The following is a 19,433-nucleotide window of genomic DNA, read 5'->3' as shown; positions in this document are numbered from 1 at the left end:
TCATTGTCTATCCCAAATTCACTTCAGTTTAGTTTTCCAAGTCTTTCAGTTTCGTAAATGGAGATAACGAGTCACAATCTGTGAGGGTTTTCGAAGTTGGTAGAAGGTTACAAGTGCATTTGGCAAAAAAAGTTAATTAATTACCTTGTAAAGCCAATATTTTGACTGAAAATTTAAAAGCTATTATGCAAAAAGCTGATATGAGTGATATGAGCTAATAAATTTTGCAATTGGAACCTTACAATAAGTAAAGGCGGATCTTAAGCTTTTTATTTCTATAGTCAACGCATAAAACCAAAAACTAGTTCACCAAAGTTCACTGAAATGTTACTTTGAACCTTTATCCACTCAACTCTTCACTTGCATTTCATGTTATAAGGTTTAAATAAAACAAAACAAGTACTCTCTGGGAATATTTATTATAGATATATTGTACACCTATATATTTATAGATAAATATAGAGAAAGGTTTATTTCGAAAAAAGAACTTGTTAATGTACACAGAGATGATAGAATAAATAAAGCACAATTACAATAGGCACAGACTTAAAAGTTAGAGTTCTTGGTCGTACTCTGATTATAAGCATTGATACTATAGGTGGTGAGACACAGTGGATTGTCATGCTGTATTTCAAAAAACATAGTTAATCATTTATGTTTAATCAGCGAAAGCCACCTTTTTTTAAATAAAATCATATGCTTACTTTAAAGCATAGAGTTGGGTCACGTTGAAATACATTAGAGTGGTTTAGCATTTTCGCGTAGCATCTCACATGTTCACGCGTGGCGTTACTGCAGAACAATCTCGCTTCGCAACAGGGTGATTCAGAATAATTGTTCAGAAATCTACACTCACATCAAGAATAGGATAGCAAGCAAACAATCATAACCAGCTGGCCAAGATGAAGCAACGAAAAACGTATTTAGGGAATGTGAGGAAGAATTAATTTGGGTGTTCGAATATTACTTTAAAACTTTCTTTTAAACAAAATTATAAATTACCTTGGGGAACAGATTTATTATTGCATTTATACAAATTTTTGAACGTGCCAGATTCGGGTATGGGGACTTTAAATCTGACATTACTTTTTCTTCTAAAGCTAAAGTTATTTTTTAAAATAACATTTTTAGATTATTTTTTGTCAGAAAAACATTAAATATGTAACAGGGGCTTGCGTATATGTTACAACACACTTCTAGAAGCAATTAGAACACATCATCAGGATTAAAATTGCATAAAATTCCCTTCCCGGAAATGTCGTCGTACGCGACTGGGGGCGCTTTCCATTCACAATAGGGGAAGTGACCCTCGTGGCGTATGACGACGTCTCAGGGCACTGATTCCTAGACAATCTTAATCCTGATGATGTGCCCTAACTCCCTCTAGAAGTTTGTCACAACATTTTTGAGATTTCTTGTTACATATAAGTGTTTTTAAAGTTGTGCATTTCGGCAAAACATAGGCGAAGAATTTCATTTGAAAAACTGTAGCTTAAAGAGAATAACCGGTTGCGAATTTGAAGTCAGTGACATGAAGTGTTATAAATTCTTTGCTATCTGTCTTACATTTTTCAGTCGCTAGCTTTGTCTGCATTGCATTTGTGAGCACAGATTCTTATATGATCTTTGCTAGTTATGTTTCTGACCTACAGGTAGGTTTCTGAATTATAGTTCTGAATCGTCTTTAATAAAGGTAGGGCATGACGTATGTAATACGTGAACGTACAGGATGCTACGTTAAATTGCTAAATATTGAAAATTTGCCCTTTCGCATCTCACGCGGTCACGTACGTAAGTTCTGCTCAACGCAATTACTGCAGAACATTTTCGGTTCTCTGCAGAGGTTGCGCAGAACTTACGTAAAGAGGGTAACACTACGCGAAGAAAGTAAAAATCCTCTAAATTTTAAAAGTGTTTCAGTTATCGACAGAAAATTTTTCGTTGCGCAAGCTGGTTTTTCATTTTCAGAACAAATCGGCATCTTTCCACGCTATTCTATAGAAAGCCGGTGAATAGAGGGAAAATTTCACTCAAAATGGCGCAAAAGTTTGACACTACAATGTGCAATGAGGCCTTTTCAGTATTTTTGCATAAAAAAAAATGCCTTTTCTATTAAAAAAATTTTTCTATGGAGGAAGTTCTTATTAATATTTTGAGATCTTGTCTTTCCTTCGCCGAAATACAGTTAATAACTAAAATACAATTACAGATAATTATTGTAAGTATAAACTAAAAAATACATAAATTTAAGACACAAATTTGTGCATTAAAGATCCTATTTAGACAGAAAAAGGAATTTTACTTTCTCTATGTTAATCTAGGGAGAATTTTATGAACGCTTCTTCCTTATTAAGTGACTAATTAATGTTTTCAAACATTTTGCTACGATTAATATTTTAAACTATTTATCAAATTTCATTGATTCAAATATCTTATTTCATTCTAGCAACCTAATTTTAAGTTTTCAGGTTAAAAGTGTTTTTGAAAATATTTTCTTACTTATTATATCTTTTCTATCTTAATATTAACTTTATAATAACTGTAATAATTATAAAAGAGTTTTAAAAACACTTATACTTTTTTTGGTAGGTATAATAGAACTCATTTTAATGAATAAAATGAAACAAAAAATTTCTAATCAGTTCTCAGATAAATAAGGAAATTGCATTAATATAATTCTCCATAGGTTAGCATGGGGAATACAAACTCACTCTGTTGCCAGAAGAGAGACTACAACGAGTAAAAAAAAAATATTTGCATAACTTTTCAATGTTGCAATTGTTGGTGCAATTGCGTTTACATTAGATTCCATAGAAAGAAGTTTAATACATTCGAATCGCATAATATATAATTGCACTCTTCTTCACTCAGAAACATAAGTTCCGTTTTTTAATGGTTTTAAGCTTAAAATGTTGGAAGTTTTTTTTATACCTAATTAAAATACATTCACAAAAGTAATGTCAAATAATTATGTCATTTATTTTAAAAACCAGAGATTATTTTCTGTCGTGTATGCCAAACAAAATGAATAAATAAATAAAAATGAAGAAAAGTTTGGTCACGTGTGCCTATTGCAGAGATATGCGACCAACAAATAATTCCGGATAAGCACTGATTTGATTACTTAATTTATGGTAGAAATGTGAGAAAAGCATCAGATTTCGTAAATAGAAAAGATATATTTTTTTCCTCACCACATGTCTCTCAGCAAACACTGAAAAAATTTAGGGCTCTTACACGTGAATTTTTTCTTATTTGCCTGATTTTATTAATTCAGAATTTCATATATCTTTTAGAAAGTATTAAGTAAAGAAAGGGTTCTCGGAATGTGAAAAAAAGAAAAATAGCTCTCGGAATGTAAAAAAGAAGAAAAAAAATGTCAGTGGAAAAAATTTAAAAACCTTATTTTCTTTGAAAAGGAACTGGGAAATTTTTTATGCAAAGAGAAATTTAAAAAAAAAATATTAAGAAAGAGTTACAAAATGATGAATAAATATTATTTTTAATGAATTTTTTTTTTATTTTTCGGCTTTAAATACATAACGAAATTTGGCAAGTACTTGATATTTGATAGCTCAAAATCCACTTATTTGACCGTCGAGGAAACAGCTTGCATGGAAAATATTAATAGAATTTCAAAATTCATAGAATTTGCTGTATGCAATACTATGTTATAAAAAATTTGCGTACTGTTCCGAATCTTATAAAGAATTTTAAATACACAATTTCTGTAAAAAGGGATTTTGAATCATAAAAAAGGTCATAAAGAAGGGATTGTAGGTTTTATATTATAACTTCATTCTAAAAGCATGCTTGAAAAGAGAGGTTTAATTACAATTTTTAAACTTGTATCTCATATGCCACATATGCTTCCTAAAAAGGACATTTCTGATTTAATATAGTAACCAAAACTTAACGCGCGCATTATTACTCAATATAGTAACTATGACCTACTGATTAAGACAATTGAATACCGTATTACGACATAGGTCGCAGATCCTCATCGAAAACAAGCGGGTGACATAGGAGCACCGCTAGGCGAATATTAAACAAATAGGAATATAAAAAGAATAACATTCCAGAATTTCTAAAATCGAAAATCTGCTCAGCCAAGAAACTTCTTCTAAAAATATTTATTCAGAAAACAGAAATGTCCTCCCCCCCAAAAAAAAAAGAACGCGAAGTTCCTAAAAGCAACAGAAAATTTAAACAGAAAAAAAAAGCGAAAAAAAAAAAAGAATAAAAGCATAAATCGAATGAGCTGTCTTTTTTTTCGACTGAAGAAAATAGTATTCTAACAGTTTAAATGCAAACGATGAAATTTCAAACATTAAATTTTTATTCTAATTGCAAATGAAACACGATAAAATACCCTTAAGGTAAGGAAGAACTATAAATCTGAAAAATCACTATAACTTTCCCTTTTCGTTGCCTGTCAAAATCCCTTGAACTCATAATCTGTGGTTCTATATTTTTATTATTACAGTCAACGCTTGATTAACCGGTATAAAAAAAACGAATGCGATTTGCGGGAATCTGAAAGTTCATCAACTGAAATAATGATGTTAAGAAATTTAAGCAACAAAATTTGGTGGAAATTAAATAAACAGAATTACGAGTACATTTCATCCTCTACAAAATAGTGAGGTAAGTTTAGAACTTAAACTTTCTTAAATAAATTTTTAAATATTTCCATTTTAAGTATCTGAAACGCATGCCGGCGGAGACCTAGTCACTGATTGTATTATAAAAAAAACACTCATTCCATATTAATATATAATTAAAAGCTTTTTGTTTTTTTCCTTTCTTTTAGAATTAATGAAATTAATACGATATTGTAGAATAGTTTTACATTTTCTATAAATTTTTAAAGAAAATTCATCGAAATTTGAATACTTAGAACTTTTATAGGTGTAAGAAGGCATTTTCATCGTCATTCGATCACTGTTCGATCTCAATGGACCATCTCAATTAATCTAGAGTATACTATACTACTTGTTTTAAAGCTCATGGTTATTTTTATTTCTTTTTCTAAATTGTGAGTCATGATTATGTCGCGGTATATTTAAAAACTGTCCAGGACTTTTAAAATTAGAATCTAAGATGAAGCATTTAGTAAAGTTCCTTTTAATATTAATTGGTGATAAAATTATGATGTATATTTGCGAATTCGGTATTCAAAACGGAGTTTGCTTTAAATATACATATTTCTTAGAAACTCAAAATAGAAGAAGTACTTCTTACAATCAAAATGGAAACTGAAATTTTAAAAAGTCTGAAATATGTTAGAAGATTTTTTAAAATAATAACGTCAAAAATTATTACTAATACTTCATCACAAAGTTTATAAAGTTTTAACTGGATGTGTTACAAAATTTATAAGACACATTTTGAACTTTAACTTCTCAATGTTGTTACAATTCTTTTTTGTGTTGCTAGTTTACCTTAAAATAAATTTTTCATTCTTGAAAAACAGTAGATTAAGAATGCAACATGCAACAAGATTTTCTTTAACTATTTCTTAACTCTAGATTTTTTGTAATTCTGCAGTAATAACAGTAAACCAAAATTTGAAGTGCGCCATCTGCCTTCATTTTCGTGAAAAGTACTCAAGTATTTAAAATCGTTTGCTAGATTTTTTTTGTATTTTTAATTGGTTTAAAGAAGACGATCATGCTGAGTAAAAAATATCGTTTGCAATATTGTGAAAAAGGGAAATACGATAGTTCTATTAGTGTGGAATATTTTAAAATTTTACTTTATAAAATAAAATTTTAATCTTTGAGTGAAATATTTTCTTGCGAAGGAAAAAAACTGTGACAGAAAAAACTGACTGTTTCTTAAGAAATAATATAGGTAAGTACGCTGTTAATATTTCGCAATGGAATGTGAAAAGAATGAGCTTGTTTTTGTATACAACCATTTTTTTTAAAGAAGTATATTTGAGATGATTTTTTACACAAATTATTAACGAAATAACAAACTCAAAAAATCTATATGCGAGTAAATATAACTCTTATTTTATAGAAACATCAATTTCTTTCATATTGTAATTGGAAAATGCAGAGCAATTTCTTAAAGAAGTATGATTCAAATTATTATTTACACAAATTATAACGAAATAACAAACTCAAAAAATCTATATAAATATAACACTTATTTTATAGAAACATCAATTTCTTTCATATTGTAATTGGAAAATGCAACGCATTTTTTTTAAAGAAGTATAATTTAAATTATTATTTACACAAATTATAACGAAATAACAAACTCAAAAAATCTATATAAATATAACACTTATTTCATAGAAACAGCAATTTCATTCATATTGTAATTGGAAAATGCAACGGATTATCGTAATCAATTTAAAAATATCATTAAATAGAATAGTACTTTTCAAATGTAAGTGATAATACTTTGTCAATAGTATAAAAGTTTCAGAAATATTTTTTTTTATATAAATGAAAATTTTTTCAGCATTAATAAGGTTCATGTCTTAAGGTGAGTGTCATTTACTTGCTGTCAAGAAGGAAAAATTCTTGCAAGTAGTCGTATTCGAAAATGGAAGGAAAAAAAAGTTGGTAAAATCATTTCGAATCTCGCTTGTTTTTGGAAAGAGTAAAATATTTTTCTAGTTCGGAAACATTCTTGTATACATTTTACATCGATTAACAAGTCATGGTAGTCATTCCGAAAACAAGCTAGAAATGAAAGAATTTTTTTTTTCTTCACATTTCCAGGTAAGACTTTTTCTTGCGAAGTTTAGTCAATACGGTTTTTTTTATGTAAAAATATGTATTTTAATTTATTTTAAAAATTGTCTGTTGGTGCTTAAAAAAATCCTGCTCCTCAATTTTTTTTTCTTCTCATATGCGTTTTTTTAAAAACACTGTAAGAAAATATGTAGGAAATTATTTTCAGTACTTCCTATTGAGTTATGTGATCTTTCCAGTGATACTGTAACCAAAACATTAATACTAGAATACAATTGTGTACTTGCGACTAATCACATGGTTGTGTCGAATCACGTGGTTATTCACCGCTTGTTAACTTTACAGCTCTAAGGCTTTGTTTTATTAATCATTCTCGGCTGAATAAATTCTCGGATAAGATTCAATTGGATACTTGCAAGCAACGTCACGCGTATGTGTGGAACCTTTTTGGAGGACCCACGCATGACGTCGCATGCAAACATCCAATTAAACTACACTTATCCTAGAAATTGCTTTAAAATTTTAATAAAATGCGCACCTAGTCAGAGTGGTCGTTTTTCAATGAATAGTTTAAACTTGTAAATAAATTAAAAATTGATTATGTTTATAAAAATAATTAACTAAATTACAAAGCTTTGGAAATTTGTTATTTAAATTTTATTATGTTATCCTCCCATTCATTGATGTTCTAAATTAATTGTTTATTTTTAAAAATTTCAGCAATTAAGAAATCAAAAATTCTCATTCTTTGGCGATCTGTTATTCAATGCTTTTTTTTTAATTTTTTATTCTGGACTTTAGTTTTATTTATGTTCTCGAGTTATAAGTGAAATACATTTTCCAATTATGAATATTATTCAATTTTATTGAAACTGAATCAAAATTGAGCCGATATAGATTGATTTCTGCTCTTGGAAAAAAGTTTTCTCAGTAAAAATTTGCATGGAAATGACATGAGATAAAAGGAGAAAACTGAAAATATTTCAAATAGCTGCATTTTTCTGACCCACTTTTTTTTATTAGAGACATTTTTCACGGGGTCTATGAATCTAGCAAGGCTGAGCTTGATCGCAACCATCTGTATACAGGCTTACTCATTACCTAAATTTAATTTTTTAAAATACCTCAACTCTCATCGAGGGTTTCTGTAATCGTTTACCTTACATAATGTATTAAATTTTAACATGTTCTTGTTGCCTTGTTAACAAAAGAAAATATATATAGAAATTTAATTTCATTGTTACTTTAATTTTGTGAAAAATTTTGGTTTTCTGAATGTTTGAGATCTTTTCTTGTGGGGAAAAAATAAATAATTTATTTCGTACGCACAGAGCGCATTAAAATACGTATTACCCTGAATAACTTTTGATCTAATGATCGGATCTTCGCGTTCTAGGACTCAATCTTAATGGTTCGAGGGGGTAACCTCTATATCTGACTTTTTTTTAAATTCGATTTTTTTGGAACTATTCAACTGATTTTGCTCAAATTTTGTATTTTGCCATGTAAAATAATATTCCTTAAAATGATGCAAAGAATTTCATACTTTACAATTCACATTTTTTTCGATCATTATTAAATAAAGTAATAAAAATAATAAATATTTACTAAAAGTTATTTTTTGTAAGGAATTATCTTTGGATAAGCAAATTTTACAATTATGGGCAAAGATTTTTTAATTCGCTTAAAATTTTTTCGAGATATAGCAGCGAAATACGCAAAAAATAAAATTAAAATTAAGGAGTCTAAACTATAAAGCGCTCTCCTGACCAAACTATTGAGACCATATTTCCCAGAATGCGGCTACCCCCAATATTTTGGGGGTCAGAAATCCGTATGCGTCGAAAAAAGAGGTATGTTTATTCAGAAAAAGTACATTTTCGCGCCTGATATCGTAAATATCGTCTGCACTTATTAATTAGCATATTTGAGATCACCCTCTCAAGCCATTAAGATTGAGTACTAAAATGTGAAGATCCGATAATTAGATTAAAAGTTATTCAGGATGGTCCATTCTTTTTGCGCACTGCAATATTTGTTTCAAATCCTCTTCATTACATTAAATATTTTAATTCTTTCCATTATTTTAACATAGAAGTAACGATGCATAAGTGATTGTTGAACAACTCATGAAAATATTAATAGCATAGGTTTCTAACTCTTCTGATTTTTAAAGCTGAATTGAAAGACACTAATAATTTTTGAACATGATAAATAATCTTAATTTGTAATCTTAAAAGTCAATTTTCTTAAATTGACTTTTTCCAGATACAACCGGAAGTATTGATTAATCGAAGCAGATAGCACCAACCATTGTTTGCATAGAGAGTGTTAACAAATTTACAGATACAACATTGCTGCTTTCACAGTCCGTTTGAGTATAATAGGACAGCCTGAAATGTAACAGTTAAGTTACTGATCTAGTTCAACCTTGAATCGGGTTACTAACTCGGTGGCATGGTATAAAATAAAAGACAAAAACAAAAACAAAAAAAAAGTCCTTATACATTTGCCAACATTAAAATTCCAGACTCGAGTAAATGAATAAGTTGAGCTAGCAGGCTACGAACAAGAATCCTCATCGTTAGTCAATTAGAGTCTCAAAGTTCATGAAGAACACATTTAAAAAGAGTTCAGCCAGAAAAAGGATATGTATATTTCTCTTAATAGAGGTCATCACAGGCTTAATGTCTTCTTCAATAAATATATATATATATATGTATATATAGTTGACAAGACTTGTTAACGGAGGTGGGAGGTAGACTTAGGAACAATGCGGCAAGAAATAGCCGTGGTTTTCGGACAGACTAAAATGATCCTAGTTTCAGTTTTAATTCGATCTTGTTTGAACTGAAAACTTCAGGAGGGAAAAAAAAATCATCCATCTAATCTATGAACTGTTTAGTTGAACAGTCATTCTTGATCACATGTTTGGATATAAGCTGTTTATACCTTTAAAATCGACCTCTTGCCCATCGGAGAAGTGCATCAGCCAGTACATCTAAGTGCGCTTTTGTCTGAAAAAAAGAACATTTCAATAGAGTTACATCTTTTTCTTCATGTAAACATTTAATCAACATTAATTTAACAATATGCAACTTTCAGTGGTCGTATTAAGTTTATACATAGCTGTTATATTGGTCGGAATTAAATTTTTTTGGACGAACAGCAGACGCAGGACAGGAAAATAAGCATTCATCACGTGGTGACTTAACAAAAATAAATAACCAGTAACCTTTTCCCATCGTTTTATTTCTGTCGCTAAATTTTTTTTATTGCGCATCGAATTTTCCAGCACGGTGAAGTCAAATAAGCATGTTTAATTAATTTTTGTCATCATGCATTATTTATTTCCATCATTGAATTAACATTTCATAGCCGTAATCTGATTTTTATTTAAAAAAATATAATCTTATCCAAGCAAAAGAAAAAATTAGCTATAAGGGAAATAGGACCAATTGGAATTGGTTTTAAATCCCTCCTTCCATTTTAGTGCTCCGACAGACTTCGAAAGTATTTTTGTTACTTCCTTGCCTAACAATTAATTTGTAACTCTTTAAGTTTATCTTTTTTTTACAAGGATTCCAAAAATTGACAGCGTGCTCCTTAAAAAAAACCTTTAATGTGCAATTTTAGAATCTTTTCTTATTAATAAGGAAAACAGGAAAGTATGTATATTGAGGGATCGCAAATTAATAGCAAAAAGACTGTAAAAATAGTAATTTCATATCAACAACGAAATCTTGGATTATTATTTTTTGGATTTATTTCTTACCGTTTTATAAAACATGCAAGCTCGCATATCTTCATCTTCTGCATTCGGACAATCTATGAAACCGTCGCATAGTGATCTGTCATCTATACACCGATAGCGATTTGCTCTGTCAGGAGAAGGACAAGAAAATTGTTCCGTGCCATCTTTAGCAGGAGGACACTCTGAAATAAATAAATAACCGAATTAATTAATTAATTAATCTAAACAAATTGTCTCAATAAAAATTTTAAAAGCTGCAATTTTCAAGTAGCTTAAAAAATAGACAACAATTTTATTTTTTTCTGACTCAACGCGGAGGGCATAACTTTCATAGGAAGAAATTAAATGCTATGTTTTCAAGTAGACCAACAAGAAAAACGAAACGAAAGAAAAAGGCTGATCATTTTTCAAGATACACGTGGGTGGGGATTTTCGGAGGTGATACATATAGATATCATATTATGGAAATTAGTTTTAGGTCTAACAACTACTTATATCACCAACTTAATCCTCCATCTTTCGAAAGCGTCCCTTGTTTTTGTAATAATCATCTAACTAGCTTTAACAAGAATTTCTTAGAGACATAACAAAATCGAACATTAGACATAAAACAAAAGGCGTAGTGGGTATAAATTTCCTAATGATACTTCCACTTGAATCACAGCCACAAATTCTTCCCACACATATCTTATGATGTACCCCACGCTATTAAAATAACTTATTAGTATAATCTATCTGACTTAATTTTCTAACTTAGAAAATACCAATTAGCTAAAACAATTTCATATTTGTTAGACTTAACAAAATATGTAGCCCCCAGAAATTTCAAAATATGATTTCTACATGCTTCGCCATCGAAAATGCCCCCACATGTAGTTTGAAAATGAGGAGCCCATTTTCTTTTCGTTTTTTTCTTCTTGTTAGTCTACTTGACTTGTAACTCTACTTATTTTTGTGACAGTTTGTTTATGTCAGAAGATGTTCAAAATTGTGATTAAATATTGATAAAGCTTCCGTCCACCTATTATGTTTATTAAATATAATATTTAACTAATTATGCTAACTATACTGGTGTAAGAAATTAAGGGAATTTGTAGACTTGGTCGATTATCTCTAGAACTACTGGACCGGTTTTAATAAAATTTGATATGTACCAGGGTTCGTTATTTTTTGATTTTTTTAAAAAAAAATCAAAATAATCAGTTTTTTTTTTATTTAAATCGGATTTTTTTGATTTAAATAAGATTTTTTTGATTTTTATTTGAATACACTGTAAGAACTTTAATTTATGATTAAAAAAACTTTATAAATGCTTAATCAAAATTAAATTAATATTAAAACTATATTATAACATTATTTTAGAAGCTTTGACTTACTAAACTTTTTTTTACTATACAGAGCTTTGAATGCATAGCAACCATTTTGAAACAAACGCATGATTGAAATTTAGACTAAATGAAATAGAGAATTTAAAGAATCCGTAAAGCAAGGTTTCAATTAGCAAACCATAATTTTAAATTAAAATTGTGATTTCTTTTTTTCCCCCTCTTGATTTTTAAAATGACAAAATCAATGTTCAGATTGTGTTTTAGTCATTCATCAAAAAATAAATAAATATTTAATCTATATATTTTTACATTAAAATATTAATTTTTAATCCCATATCAAAGTAGATAAGTTAATAAAAGAAATTTAAAAAAATCTATGTACTCATTGAAATTTTTTTGCACAAAATTTCTTTATAGAGAATCTGATGATGTAAAAGATACTGTAAACATATTATGAGAAAAAAAATACCAGTTAATAACCCTACTGCTTCAAATAGACTTTGAAAGAGTTAGAAAGAGAAGAATGACACTATATCAGGAAAAAAATATCTGAATTCATCAGCCTTTTTTTTTCTTCTATTTTTTGCAAATTAGGGTAATTTCTTTTTAATATAACCTCAAGCTTTAGAAATATACATTTTCCACCAATAAAATATAATGTAGATTTTGATTTTTCAATCAAAAGGTAGAATTTCAATTAACATTAGTTGAATTTTTTTAAAGAAAAATTCATGTTTATTAATTACTTTCTACAGCTATGCAAGTTTTAAGACAGCATTAAATGTTAACTTTAATCTGTACTTTCAATCTCAAGAATCAAAAACGATTTTAAAAAATGTAATTTCAAATGTGTGGGAAACACCAAGAAATAAAGTAATTTCATTAACTGAAACTAATTAATGCAGCAATTTATTTCAAATAAATTTTAAAGCGAAGAAAAGAAAGACAGCTTTTTAACTTTTAAAATCAATATATATACATACCTGCCAACTTTTACGCATTTGGCGTAAAATTTTATTTTTATATTTAAAGTGGTAGAAAATCTATACTATTTGTCTCTTNTAATGCAGCAATTTATTTAAAATAAATTTTAAAGCGAAGAAAAGAAAGAGACTGCTTTTTAACTTTTAAAATCAATATATATATATAAAAAATCAGTTGATTTAAATCAATGATTTAAATCAGCAAACCCTGATATGTACACACATTGATACACTACAAAACAAATTACTTTTCAACAATTGTAATACACGCGTATGATCGTGCCTAACACTCGTTGGAGTCGAAAAGTATGGAACGGAGGTTGCGGAATAAATAAAACAAAAAATGGGTCAATAGGGGGTATGGTCCCCTCTTGCAGATATACAGGCCTTGAAGCGTGACTTCATACTTGAAATAGCAGTTTATCATTTCTTGTGGCAATTGGTCCCACTCGTTCAGCAACGCTGTTTTCATTCCCTGGATGATTCTTGGAGGGGGTAGCAAGTTGCAAATGAAAGCCACAGAGTGCCTCAGACATGCTGTATAGGGTTGAGGTCAAGAGATCTGGCTGGAAAATCCATCAGGCGAATATCCTCACTCTCTAGAAATTTGTGGATCAGAAGAGCTGTATGTGGCCTCGCGTTATCATCCATTAAAATGAACTCATGGCCAACTGCACCCCTGAAAAATCGAGCATAAGGCCCCAAGACTTCATCCCTATACCTCACACCAGCCACAGAGCCTCTTTCAAAGACATGGAGAGGTGTGCGGCCATCCAACACGGTGTCTGCTCAGACCATTTAACCTGATCCGCCATAATGATCGATATCGTGGACATTGGAGGGTAGGTAGCGGGTCCCTGGTTCTCTCCATATCAGTGTACTGCGAGAATCGGTGTTTAGGCTGAACCGGGACTCCTCATTTAAGAGAACGGCAATTTATCCATCTATACTTCAATCTCTATGATCTCTGCACCATGCTGCTCGAATTCTCCTATTCGTAGAAGTGAGCGGGATGCAAACAAAATGTCATCTTGCAAACAACCCTCTCTCATGAAGTCGATTGGAAACAGTCACCCTTGATGCACGGGTTCCTGTAGCAGCATGCAAGTCACGAGAGCGCTAAGAAGCTGTAGCACCTCTGCTACTCCTCGCTATAATGGACAAATGACAATCTTCTCTAGCCGTCGTGGCGCTTGGACGAATTTGCCCAGGCTTTCTCTAGATCGATCGGGTATCCTGGAACTGTTTCCATAAGTTACACACGATGCTGGGCATTAAAGTGAACTCTCTAAAACTCTAGACTAGAGAAAGGCCTGCTTCTAGTCTCCTATAAATTTGCCACCTCATTCCATCATCTTAACATTTGTAGTTACTCCTTTTTACTGTTACAATTTGAATTTAACCTATTGCTGCAAAAAATCACACTAAGAAATTCCCCGAGGTGTGCTAGAGAACGAAATGCGTTTTAACTAACGCTCACTTATAAAGCCTGTTTCTCTACTGGCTCCTCCTACACACGCGTGTACACTTACGTATTTGATATGCAAGATTTGTATTTTTGTCTGGAAGCAGTGGTTTTAAATTCAGTTCAGTTCTTTTTATTCAGTTCAGTTCGCTTAATTTATTTCACCAGTGTGCTCTTGATCTGTTTTAAACCAACCATATTACTATTGTAAAATCGAAAAACCTTGCTAGAGTCTGTACTGTTTTTTTTCGTCTTATCGAACTTAAATTTGCACATCAATTAATGTGCTCAAAAACAACAATGTTAAGGGGCTTGCGTGAAAACTACACTAAAGTTCATTTTTATCCCGAAATAAGGGACACTCTAATGTTGCAGTTTTTTTGCTCAGTATATTACAATATTCTGATTGAGCCGTGGTGGCTCATTAGATAGAGCATTCACTTTTGAATGAGGTGAACTTAATTCGAATCCCAGAGATGACTATCGATTCGAATTTTGCACCCGGCTTGCCCTGAACACAGTGCTGACGCGTAAAATATCCTCAGTGGTAAACGGATCATGAGTTAGAGTCCCCTTGCCATCAGTCTATCCGTAGGAGGTTTTCGTGGATTTCCTCTCCATGAAACTCAAATGCGGGTTAGTTTCATCGAAGTCCCCGCGAAGGCAAATTCCTCCCAATACTTGATCCAGAAGTTTCCTTGTCTTCTGGATAGGGTTCAAAATTACAAGGCTACGGAATTGAACGTTAGTGGTCGTAAGCCTAAAATTGGGTTGGCTGTTCAACGAGTGTTATAAATATTCTGATTGTTTTACTTTATGAGATTCTGCCAGTTACCCATGGATTTAACCAATGTTATTCTATATTTACCCAACATTAATTATTTTACAGTTGCTAATGTAACTTCTAAATTCTTCTAGAAGTTCACATTTTTTTCTATAACTGTTGAAACGAATAGCTCTTTTCATTTAAATTCTCTCTTTTTATTTAAAGATGCGTCTTTAAATAGAATTCAGGAAGAAAAAAAGAGAGGATGAAAAATGAATCAAAGTCGATAATAATTTTTTTCATTGTCTGTTTATTACAAAAAAAGGAAGAAAAATTCTCTAACTATTTTATCGTGTGCTTAAGTTTCAAGTTTTATCTTTTAGGAGTAAGTCGAGATAATTTCATTCATTAAAAGAAAAAAAAAAAAGAAGGGGGGGGAGTATATTAAGTAAAACCAGTGAATTGAACCACCTCGGTTGACATCTACTAAACGATTAATGAGCGAAGTTGGGTAACTAAAACAAAAGAACTGTAACCGCAATGAGTAATGTACTACCCTCCATACAATATAACTGTCCGGAGATTCTATTTTTACTTTTATTCACGTCAATGGCCACTGATGGGGAAAAACTGGAAGAAATCGCTGAATTTGGAAAAACTTTTTTCCTTGATCTTCTTACTTATATCTCTGAAAACCATTATGTGATTCATTTCTTTTAGTCTTTATTTTCGCTTTACTTTGCTTTTATCTGATTGCTACTGTGTTTACAACATTAAACATTTTAAAATTTTCTTATTTATAACAACGGGAGTCAATTAACCCTTTGACACAGATGGGACGCCGGTGACACTCTAATTAAATTAAAAATAGCATTTAGGTACTTAAGTATAAAATAATATGTTGGATTATCGGAATTATATTTGCACTGTATTTAAGATGAGTAGTTAAAGAATTTATTTTCATTCATATTCATACATTTATCAGTAATTGATTTCGTAAATTAAGGAAATTTTAATTATGAATAACTGTTCCTCTTTGATCGAAACAACTGCAAATAAGTGCACATTTGAAAAATTATTGTTCAGAAGCTAGCCGTGTTTGGAAGATACTTTTAACGTTGAAAAAGACAACAATATTTCATGCTGTATTTCATAACCATAAATTATTAAAATTCTAAATATGAAACTTTTTTTAAAACTATTTCGACAAAATTAATACAAAATAATGAAGAAGTATAAAAATATATTAAGTAATAATTCTGCGTCATAGGGTTAATACACGCATAAAAGTCAAAGGGCCGAGATAGCCTGGTCGGTAGGGCGTTGGGCTCATGTCCAAGTGGTCGTGAGCCCAATTCCTGTCGGTAAAAAACTGGTACAAAAGTGTGACCGGTACACGTTAAATTTGTCCGGTCAGGGAATCCACTATGTACCCATAACAAATCAGTACCTGGGGATACTGACAACATCAAACATAAAACCAGAAAAAAGTTTAATCTATTTTTCTCCCTTTTGCTACAACAATGTCTCAATTACATCAAAAATCGAAAACATGAATAAATCATAAAAACGTAAATTTCATGGATATTTCATGTTCTGCTGAGAAGAACAATTTATAAGTTTTATATTATTTATATTAACAAATTGTAACTTTTTTCTAAAGAGAAAAATGTACAAAAACTTGGAAGTAAATAAAAATGATGAATAAAACAGTTTAAACTCATTAAAATGTTTATATTTTAAAAATTTCCAGTTATAATGAGAGATGCACTTTGTTTTTATCTATCATATTCGAGTTTTAGAAGTCACAGACTCTTATGTCTTCATGCCCGTACAGACAGCTGGATACACAGATAGTTAGTTAAATACATAGATAAATATAGATAGATAAAAAGATTTTTTAATTTTTATACTAGGGTCTAGGGAGCCCGTTACATCCAACTTTCATGAATGTTTTGCAATCTAATTTTTGTTTCTTCAAAACAGATTGTTTAAACAGATTGTGTTTGAAATTAAAAACAATTCAATTGAAGGATCAAGAAACATTTTATTTTATTAACACAAATTTGATTCATCCGATTCGATTGGCCTAAAATTGTAAGCCTAATTCTTTTGCTTGGTTAAAATTTAACTTTTATAATCAATTTTATTTTATAAATTCGTGTTTAATAACCGTTTACTGTAAAAACTAGTGAAATATTTTTTTTTCCCAAAGAGATTATTTAGTAATAATGAAATAGGCTAATTCTCTTAAGGTTTTTATAATTTTGTATTCATTATTTTAATTGCACAAGTTGATTGGAAGCAGTTATCCGTTAAGCCTATTATGAAGTGAATGTAAACGGGTTAATGAGTTAGATACTGTTTAATATTTGTTAAATGGTTAACAAGTTAGGTACCATTTAATAATTATAAAATTATTAATGAACTAGGTACCGTTTAATAATTGTTAATGAGTTTGGAATTATTTAAATATGTTTATCACAAAATGTTGCATTATAAGGTTATTTTATAATAAACTCTGCTTTTAGTTCTAAGTCTTGATTTTTGTAAATCAAAATCAAAAACATAGAAATTGCACTGATTATATCTAAGCGTGATGCCATTTTAAACATTTCATGTTTCTTAGCTCTAAAATTTCCTTTATTTTATAATTATTTTTAATCATTCCCAACCCCGCTCTAATTGAATAAAAAAAATACTGAATTTTTATTCCATTTTATAAAAAGCGAATATAAATATTTTTATTCATTTCTTTCAACAGTAATGTAACGTCTAACTTCCTATTCAATACAAGTGTATAATTATAATTCAATATCGCAACAAAACGAATATCAAAATGTAATTGTATTCTTACTTTTGCCATATTTATTTTTTTTACCACAAAAATGTTTCGGTTACAGGGTTATATTAAATTCTAATTGTGTTTTTGGCGATTTATTTGTGTTATTTAAAAATTAGTGTTAGCAACATGGGGTTGGCATTATTTTTGGCAATATTATTTCTCGATAACTCGCCAATAATGGATTTCTTTCCATGCTCCTAAACTTCGGTTTATAGCTACACATACACATAAGATTTAAAATTTGTGGGTCAAGACTGGGGAGTATGGATATCCTATGGCCCCTTAGTCCGACCGTTGGAAATTTTTAAAAGTTCAGGAAAATAAATTATGTAAAAAACTCTTCCTTATAAAAAAAGTACTGCAGTTAAAAAATATGGATGTTCATGCTCAAGTGTTAAATATTGAGCAGATGGTGAATATATATTACTATACTTCGTGATAGTTAGACGATTTCCTTTCTACACTGCAAAAAAAAAAAATATATATATATACGATACGATAAAAAGTATCGCCACATAGGATTACGATACTTTTGCCCTACAACCCGTTTTTACCTGAGCATGTTATGGAACTAAAAATCTGACATACCGTAATTTTACAGTAATAATTTACGTAAAATCACTAAATCACATTTATTAGTTAAATATTACAGTAACCGTAATTTTACAGTGACCGTAATTTTACAGTAATAATTAACATAAAATCACTAAATCGCATTTATTAGTTAAATATTACAGTAAAAATTGCGTTATAATATTTTACAGTGAAAATGGATTTTACGATAAAAATGGATTTTATGCTAAAAATGGATTTTACTGTAAAAATGAATTTTACGAGATAAATGGATTTTACAGTAAAATGGATTTTACGGATGATGCAACCAAAGTGTAGGTACTTTACATCGCAATTTGATCAGGAATTTTTTTTCCAGTGTACTCAATTTTGATAAATAAAAGATGTTAGAAAACATTACTGCTCATTTTTACAAGCAAAGTTGACGATGCTCATTCCAATTTCAACACGGCACAGAACTAAGAAAGAATACATGGCACAACACTAATAAATAAATATGCAGGTAAATTTCGTTAAAAAATATAAAATACTTTAATGGCAAAAATTTCCTTTTACCCTTAATTTAAGGATGGCAAAAAATATCTACATCTATCTTGTACTTAAGGAATAAGTGATCTTTTGACCAAACAATATGCGCCGATAACAATGAGAAACAATTTTAGACCATTACGCTCATATGTTATGTAAGGAGAGGGATCGTATGCTTTTTTTTTTCTATTTTTCTAAATTATTAGTTACTGCGGATTAGTTATTTTTACTTCTCTAAAAATAGTGACCAACGATCTACTCTTCACACTGGTAATGCTAATAAAAAAAAAAGCAAAACAAAAGCAGAATTTTTTTAGATTAGTACGACGTGAGGGAGATTTTTTTTTCCCCATTCACTTTTCTTTATCATTCAATGAGAATGTCTTTTAACTTTTTTCCTTTATATTCTCTAGTTCTTTGTCTTAAAGATCGTTTTTTTTCCAGACGAGAAAAAAATTGCAGCTTTCGAAATTTATAT

At 30.0% G+C, this 19,433-nt stretch overlaps 1 protein-coding gene across 1 annotated transcript in view; it reads right to left on the bottom strand.

Moving 5' to 3' along the window:
• Positions 1-9,094: 9,094 nt before the first annotated feature.
• The window catches only part of LOC139425406 (uncharacterized), a 74,501-nt gene continuing 64,162 nt past the window's right edge, over positions 9,095-19,433 (bottom strand). Inside the window, exons 2-3 of the mRNA XM_071180190.1 lie at positions 10,489-10,649; positions 9,095-9,730 (exon numbers count right to left, since the gene is read on the bottom strand). Of these exons, the coding sequence (XP_071036291.1) occupies positions 9,668-9,730; positions 10,489-10,649 (224 nt within the window). The 3' untranslated portion in view covers positions 9,095-9,667. The remainder of the gene's footprint in view (positions 9,731-10,488; positions 10,650-19,433) is intronic.

This window comes from Parasteatoda tepidariorum, chromosome 4, assembly GCF_043381705.1.
Source record: "Parasteatoda tepidariorum isolate YZ-2023 chromosome 4, CAS_Ptep_4.0, whole genome shotgun sequence".
NCBI lineage: Eukaryota > Metazoa > Arthropoda > Arachnida > Araneae > Theridiidae > Parasteatoda > Parasteatoda tepidariorum.
Note: the sequence above shows the minus strand (reverse complement) of the source record. Positions and strands in the feature narration are given on the sequence as shown.